At 41.1% G+C, this 8613-nt stretch overlaps 1 protein-coding gene across 1 annotated transcript in view; it reads right to left on the bottom strand.

The window, feature by feature from the left end:
• Positions 1 to 186: 186 nt before the first annotated feature.
• The window catches only part of LOC138953930 (protein O-mannosyl-transferase TMEM260-like), a 44835-nt gene continuing 36408 nt past the window's right edge, over positions 187 to 8613 (bottom strand). The window contains exons 16-20 of the mRNA XM_070325923.1: positions 8354 to 8505; positions 7883 to 8065; positions 3569 to 3628; positions 2986 to 3073; positions 187 to 1056 (exon numbers count right to left, since the gene is read on the bottom strand). Of these exons, the coding sequence (XP_070182024.1) occupies positions 796 to 1056; positions 2986 to 3073; positions 3569 to 3628; positions 7883 to 8065; positions 8354 to 8505 (744 nt within the window). The 3' untranslated portion in view covers positions 187 to 795. The remainder of the gene's footprint in view (positions 1057 to 2985; positions 3074 to 3568; positions 3629 to 7882; positions 8066 to 8353; positions 8506 to 8613) is intronic.

Below are 8613 nucleotides of genomic sequence, written 5' to 3' on the forward strand. Positions count from 1 at the left end.
ATGCCTTATGAGATACATGGCAAAGGTTTTGCTACATACACAGAACACATTAAAAAAAAAAAACATTTAGCAAATACAACATCAGCCTGAACTCTTGTTTTTCATGATGTAAAGTGTCACCTGGGAATCTAAAGCTTGTCCATAGAAAAAACATGGAAAACCTGCATGTAAGGTGGTGGTGGGGGGGGGGGGGGGGGGGGGGGTTGGTGGTAGAATCACTTCTTTGCTATCATGAGTGTACACTTTAAAAATCACACTATACATGCCAAAAAACATGGCCCAAATCTAGTGACCAAATGCAGAACAAAGAACAGGTTTAAAATCAACCTTTGTCTATCAAAAAGGAAGACTTTGATAATCAGTATCAACTGGAATGCTGCTACTGGGGCGCCATGGCCCTAAAGTTATAGTGAATCCTTTTCAGAGGGTATGCATAGAACCATCTCAGCATTACTCGAGCTGACATCAGAGCTGACATCAATTTACGTAATGCGGTCGACGTCATCTCTTCGCATGAAATATCGTCTCGGTGTTTTGCGGGCGTTATATCTTTACTACTTGCAAATAACTCTCACGGATAACAGACAACTAGTTGGAACATCTATCAATGCACCTCGCTAGCAGGTGTTCGACGAGTAGATTTCCAGTGTTCATCGATAATTAAACACCAGTAATCTGACCAATCACAGAATCTGTTACATTCCAAGCCTATCTTGATTGAATTACAATTTTCAGTAATATGACATTTTGTCACTGTTTGAAACATTGCTTTAAATAACTATAATCAGGACAGGGCTACCTCCTACCACCACCTCCTTTAGTCATAGAGTCAGCGTAGTCTTGCAACTGTTTCACAGCTTTCTCAATGGCAGGTATTTCCGGGTCACTCGTTCCGGAGTTAACATAGGCCTTGAAGTGTGCGATGGTAGTTCGAATCAGCTTGACCTTCTCTGAAAAATCTTGGGTGAGGTGACGCAGTTTTTCACAAACCAGGGCAAAGTTCTTATGCCAGTAGCCTGGGATGTGGGGGTGGGTCTCTATGGCGTCCTTGTAAATCTGCAAAACAAATGGTGGCATGTTTCTCAAAGTTTTCTTACATTCTGTAGGTGAACATTGACCGTAATGTTACGGTTTGAGGATGAAAGTCGCTTGTTCATTTCAATGCTTGTAATTCTGCCCGGAGATTGGTTCTGCTTGACTCTCACGTACTCTTGTTGCACGAGTCTATATTAAGAGCATGTACGTCCCTTCGTTTCTTAGATCTTAATGTTATGTGTCAGTATTTAATCAATGTTAATTGGAATGAATAAAGAGGCCCATATGCGTTGTCACCCAAGCTTGGAACTTTGAGTGCTATGATTGAAAGGTGTGTGCTGAGTATATGTGTGTGTGTGTGTGTGTGTGTGTGCGTGTGTGTGATTCGAAGTTGAGTGTGTTCATGTGGGAGTCTGTCAGTGTGTGTGTGTGTGTATGAGCATATGTTAGTGTGAGTATATTTATATGTGTTTATGTGAAAGGGGGGTGGGTGGGTTGGCGTGAGTTATTGCAATAACTAAAAGGGGTAAACACACAGAGGTTAGATCCAGTATAGAAAATTGCTTGCAGAAATGTGTGAGGCAGATTTTTCCAGAAAAAAGTCTTGAAGTAACTTGGTAACGCTTCTCTTCCTTTGAGAATATTAGCAACCAGCACACACGTCTCTCTTGCTCTCTCACTGCATACAGTTCAGAACCAAAAAATATCGAGACAAAGAGAACATTTGAAACATTCTCCGCAAATATACTGTGTTATACTGACTTTAAGCACATTACTTGGGTCAAATGATAAAGTAGGTTGTGCTGTCATACACAAACACACTAACAAATATACATATATGATGAGCCTGATATTAACTGGGCAAAGGCCTGTCAAATGGACTGGGCAAAGGCCTGTCAAATGGTTGTGTGATGTGTCTAGTGTGTTGGCGAAGTGTTTTGTGCTTGTCACCTCTCGCTTTCAGCCCTCACCGCTGGCTAGCACCGTCCTTTTCAGGACAACGCGAAAAGAGAGCAGCTTGCGTCAGTCTCTCCTGCCAGTACATAACCTCTCCACAGCAAGCCCTTTGTAGTGCCTCCATCGTGGCGACAGGCGTGAACTGGGTACCGAAAGGCCCCAGGCTGAACTACAAGGACTCGGAGGAGGTTGGCCCCTAGATGTGTGGCATGCAGGCCCACCAGCGTGTGGATACGCCCTGGTGCCCACGAACCAACCCCCAACTATGGGTTAAATAGCCGGGCAGGACAGGCTCGTCAACCCTGGAAGGCAGCTGTCCTAGGAGATCACTCCAAAATTAAAACGAGGGCAGAGGAGGCTCACTATCCCTGCAAGGAAACTCCTCTAGGAGAAGGACCACTCCAAATTTAAACCCACGTAGTCCCCCGAAGACGGAAGACATCGGCCATTAGGCGGGGAGCAGACCGGATGTCTACGCTTACTACGACAAATGATTGTGTCTAGGTCGAACTGGGCAAAGTCGACTTCGCGAAGCTCACTGCAAGAAGCTTCGGCATTAACATTTTTCGCCAAGTCTTCTTCTTCTTCTTCGTTCATGGGCTTAGACTCCCACCTTAACTCATGTTTTTAGCACGAGTGGATTTTTATGTGTATGACCGTTTTTACCCCGCCATTTAGGCAGCATACGCCGATTTTGGGGGAGGCATGCTGGGTATTTTCGTGTTTCTATAACCCACCGAACTCTGACATGGATTACAGGATCTTTTCCGTGCTTGCGTGTACACACGAAGGGGGTTAAGTCACCAGCAGGTCTGCACATAAGTTGACCTGGGAGATCGGAAAAATCTCCACTCTTAACCCACCAGGCGGCAGCGACCGGGATTCGAACTCACGACCTCCCGATTAGGAGGCCGATGTCTTACCACCACGCCACTGCGCCTGTCTTTCGCCATGTCAACATCGGGCTCGATTAAGGACAGGGGTATAGCTTACCTGGAAAGCATGTCCAAGAAGGGTAGTCTTTTTCTCATTACTCTGGATTCGGTCAACTGTCTCCAATATGTACAGACCCGCAACAGTCCTAGCAGAAAAAACAACAACAGTCAGCAGCTGCTCATTCTTTATCTTTCTCCCCACCTTTCACTTTTGCTTTATAAGCAAAGATTTGCCCGTCAAGAAAAATATTATATGCTTTTAACACTCCAAAATTGTGGCAAATATATGTTCTTTAGAAATTAGATGAATCACTGTTGGTAATTATTTTGTTCATATGCACAAATACAAAATTCAACTGTATGTAATGGAAGAAAGAAATGTATGACTGAAATGTTGAAATTGTAATGTCTAATATATTTTGTAAAGAGCAATAAGACTGCAGTTCGATGGTGAAAAACGCTATAGAACAAAGTTTTATTATTATCATTAATTTGAAATCTTGTTGCTTTTCTCCGACTCAGAGTGTCAAGTAATGTGCATGCGTCTGCTTCACAGCATGATACTTCAAAGTTATCTTTGTGATCACTGACAAAGACATTCAAAGAGAAATATCAGTATTATGTGTTAAAGTGTTACTCACTTTGCTCTCCACATTTCTTCTGACGCCACTTCCTCCCAAGTTGATCCGCCTTGTGTAGTGCTAAGGATGAAAAAAACAAAAACATATCAAGGTGCCAGTTCATGACAATTTAAAACAAAAATCATGTCTACAATTTGTTCCTCTACAATTTGTTCCTTTTGTACACAAACCAACCAGCCAGTAAAAAATAAACAAACTTAAAAAATTGAAAAAACAAACAAACAAAACAAAGGGAACCCCTTTCGCATGGAGTGATGCTTCAAAGCATCACCGAGAGCCCTAAAACTATTAGAACTTTCTTTCTTTATTTGGTGTTTAACGTCGTTTTCAACCACGAAGGGTTATATCGCGACGGGGAAAGGGGGAAGATGGGATAGAGCCACTTGTCAATTGTTTCTTGTTCACAAAAGCACTAATCAAAACTTGGCTCCAGGGGCTTGCAACATAGTACAATATATGACCTTACTGGGTGAATGCAAGTTTCCAGTACAAAGGACTTAACATTTCTTACATACTGCTTGACTAAAATCTTTACAAAAATTGACTATATTCTATACAAGAAACACTTAACAAGGGTAAAAGGAGAAACAAAATCCCCTAGTCGCCTCTTACGACATGCTGGGGAGCATCGGGTAAATTCTTCCCCCTAACCCGCGGGGGGTACTATTAGAACTGATATACAGCTAATTTCTATGTGCATTGAGACAATAGAGGGAAAAAATTGAGAAAAACAAGAAGAACAAGTCGCATGAAGCGATATAAAGACATTTAGTCAAGATCAACACCACAAACCAATCATCGCCGAGACTACTTTCAGGCAGTCTCGGCTAACCATACTGAAGACCGAATTGGGTCACGCTCGCCTCCGCGATGCACGCGTCCGTAGTACTTACTGAAACTATTTCCTTTCATTCTGAGCATATTTTTAGAGTAAACATGACATATCTATATATTTTTAGAGTAAACATGACATATCTATATATTTGTAGAGTTAACATGACATATCTATATATGTTTAGAGTAAACATGACATATCTATATATTTTTAGAGTAAACATGACATATCTATACATTTTTTAATTCAGGAGAAGATGAGGAATACAACGCAATCAATTTTAAATCTGTTTGCAAAAAATCGATTTTAATGACAACTTTAATGAGCAAACTCATTAATTAATTTTTAAGCCTCCAACAGACCTGTTTACCCTGAAATGAGGCAAGTGGAGCAAGGCCATGCTGAATGTGGAGTTTTGAGGATTCAAAGTGGAGTTTACATATATGTATAAAACCACGGAGTAAATATATTGCTGTGCAAACTGTAAGAAATAAAACAAGTCGCGTAAGGCGAAAATACAACATTTAGTCAAGCTGTCGAACTCACAGAATGAAACTGAACGCACTGCAATTTTTCAGCAAGACCGTATACTCGTAGCATCGTCAGTCCACCGCTTGTGGCAAAGGCAGTGAAATTGACAAGAAGAGCGGGGTAGTAGTTGCGCTGAGAAGGATAGCACGCTTTTCTGTACTTCTCTTCGTTTTAACTTTCTGAGCGTGTTTTTAATCCAAACATATCATATCTATATGTTTTTGGAATCAGCAACCGACAAGGAATAAGATGAAAGAGTTTTTAAATTGATTTCAAAAATTTAATTTTGATCATAATTTTTATATTTTTCAGACCTGTTTACCCTAAACCTGAGGCAAGAGTACTTTTTCAAAAAGTTAAGTGTATTTTTCAAAAAGTTGGTGTACTTTGCAAGCAAAGCCATATGGGCTAGGCAAAACGTACGCCGTGGGTGCAAACGTGTTTGTGTAAGAATAGCATGTCTTGTGAACATCTTCAGAATTTAACTCCTTCCGATACAACAGGGATAAAACAATTTTATTTACCTGTCAGTTTATAACATTATAACCAGTGTCTTCCAAGCAGATTGATGATGAAAAGATGAAGTTCGTGAAATAACATCTGCGATTGACAGTGGCAAGTTCATTTTTACAATCATCTCAGAAAACATTGCTTCAGCACGGACTACAGCCTTTTCTTCTGGCAGGATTTGCTTTGCGGGAATGAACTTAATAATTCCTTGGCAGCTTTCAGCGGATTTCTTTGCAGCAACCTTGTCCATGTGAGTTTTGGAACTGCAGTGTCGTGTTTCCCATAGTAGACTCCACAATTCCTGGCTCTTTCTTATATTTCTCCAAGAAAATCTGCTGCTTCTGCTGTTTAGACTTGGTACAGTCATCCGAAACTGGCACATTTTACCGCTTCATTTTGCCACGATTGTCCAGACGATCGCACGTGCCAACAACTGAACAAGGTTTCCACAGCTGAAGACTCGCTGTCATAGTTATCTCCCTTCGACCGAAACCGGTATCAGTTGTACCATCCCGTAATCAGCACACCAACACCGGAAAACGTATTCTAGACTTTTTCTTATGCGTATTTTGTGCGTGTGTTGCGTATTTGCGTACTGATAATAATTTGGCGTACAAAATACGCCCAAATCGTACTGGTAAACAGGTCTGATTTTTAATTTTCAGAGCTTGTTTTTAATCGAAATATAACATATTTATATGTTTTTGGAATCAGGAAATGATGAAGAATAAGATGAACGTAAATTTGGATCGTTTTATAAATTTTTTTTTTTTTTTACAATTTTCAGATTTTTAATGACCAAAGTCATTAATTAATTTTTAAGCCACCAAGCTGAAATGCAATATCGAAGTCCGGCCTTCGTCGAAGATTGCTTGGCCAAATTTCAATCAATTTGATTGAAAAATGAGGGTGTGACAGTGCCGCCTCAACTTTTACAAAAAGCCGGATATGACGTCATCAAAGACATAAATCGAAAAAAAGAAAAAAACGTCCGGGGATATCATTCCCAGGAACTCTCATGTCAAATTTCATAAAGATCGGTCCAGTAGTTTAGTCTGAATCACTCTACACACACACACGCACAGACAGACAGACACACACACATACACCACGACCCTCGTCTCGATTCCCCCTCTATGTTAAAACATTTAGTCAAAACTTGACTAAATGTAAAAAGAGTATTTTCTGACCTGTATTCACTGCTGTTAAGTGTTTGATGAGAAGATAACTTTTTCATCAGTTTTCTTCAGATCTAGCTGGAGTTGACAGGAACTTGTAATAGGCACTTTTCAGTTTTAAAATACATATCATAACTTACTTTGTGCAATTTTGGAGTGTGGAAACATGCATCCGAAGGCCTTCACCATTGTATCTGCTGTTGCCAGTGGCAAGTTTGAGTCAACCATTATGTCGCACATCATGGCTTCTGCCCTCACTGTGCTAGTTTCCAATGAATCGCTATGGCTGTTGTGCGACTTCACAAAGAAAGAGCCTATTCCCGTTTGTTTCTTTTTGTCGTCAGGTGCACTAGCAAACATGCAGTCGAACAGACCACCGTGCTGGCAGGAAAAGTCCGATTTGCACAAGGAGCAGTGGACGAACAATTCTCCCTTTCTTGACGCTTGTCGTGATAGTTCTTTTTATATTTCTGTGAATGGACAGCAGAAGCACGGTTTTTTTTCATTACATGTTTTGCTGGTATTTCCTCAACGTCACTGTCGTCAGTCTCGCAAACGCGCTTTCCTGAAGACGCCATCTTTGAAAAAGAGAAAGATTTTGAAAACGAGGCTATGATAATGCGTTCAACGTACCAGCTGCCCGCTGGCAGTTGATTCGAAACTGACATGCCAGCCGCAGCGTGCGGGCAGAGATCTGATTGGAGCTATTGTTAGACCGCGCTGCGAAAAGTTGAGCCTTTGTTTGCGACCGACTCAAGTTAGGCTTATGCACTGAACGATCGGTACTTGGCTAAAAACGGAGTTGGGGAATTCGAAATGTGGAGTCTCACTTTGAGCTGCGGAGTTAAAAAAAAAATGCGGAGAAAACTCCGCTCAATGCGGGGGGTAAACAGGTCTGCTCCAAGCTAAAATGAAATACCAAAGTCCGGGCTTCGTCGAAGATTACTTCACCAAAATTTCAACCAATTTGGTTGAAAAATGAGAGCGTGACAGAGCCGCCTCAACTTTCACAAAAAGCCGGATATGACGTCATCAAAGACATTTATCAAAAAAATGAAAAAATGTCTGGGGATATTATACTCAGGAACTCTCAAGTTAAGTTTCATGAAAATCGGTCCGGGAGTTTTTTCTGAATCGCTCTACACACACACACACACACAGAGAGACACACACACACACACACCACGACCCTCATCTCGATTCCCCCTCTATGTTAAAACATTTAGTCAAAACTTGACTAAATGTAAAAAGACAACGTACTGGGGAATAGGATGTGACCAGTTGACAGCAAACTGATGTGATGCCTTCAGCCAGTCGTCTAGCTGGCTAAACTCTGCCCCCTTCTTCAGGAACTGCATACACACACCAAACGGCCGCAGGATGTATGTCTGTTCCCACGACGGTTCGTGATCCTGAGCACCAATGCAGCCAAAGACTGGCTTTCTGCAACATGAGTTGACTAAATCAAATGAAATAAAACAAACATGAAGCAAGGATAACTCCAAGTAAGAATGATGTGTGCATACAAGCACGTAAGTTTAAGACTCCAGATGCGGTTTTTTTTACTGTTCACGTATCTTTCAGATAATTATGTTTATCTGTTCAAAGCTCAGAAGATAATATTGAACATGCTTCAGATACTACAAAAGGCAAAAAAACACATTGCAATGAATCAAATAAAAAAATAAAAAACAACAACACACACACACACACCCAAATTATTCAGTATACCTGTTGAAATTAGCATCCAGCAGCTGTTCAAAAGTGAAGCGTTTTTTGCCTTGATCATCCACCCCACTTCGTAGATACAGCTGGTCGCCTGGCAGCACTAAACCTTCTGTATGACGCCCCAACATGGGCACAGACCAATCATAAGTCAGCACCTGTATGCAGAGAATACAGATATCACTGGCATCCTGTGTGATTCAACTGCATTCTGCTTCATACTCAAGCTCTGAAATGGTGACAATGGTTCCTTGGGTTTTCATAAT

Source organism: Littorina saxatilis, linkage group LG17 (genome assembly GCF_037325665.1).
Source record: "Littorina saxatilis isolate snail1 linkage group LG17, US_GU_Lsax_2.0, whole genome shotgun sequence".
Taxonomy (NCBI): domain Eukaryota; kingdom Metazoa; phylum Mollusca; class Gastropoda; order Littorinimorpha; family Littorinidae; genus Littorina; species Littorina saxatilis.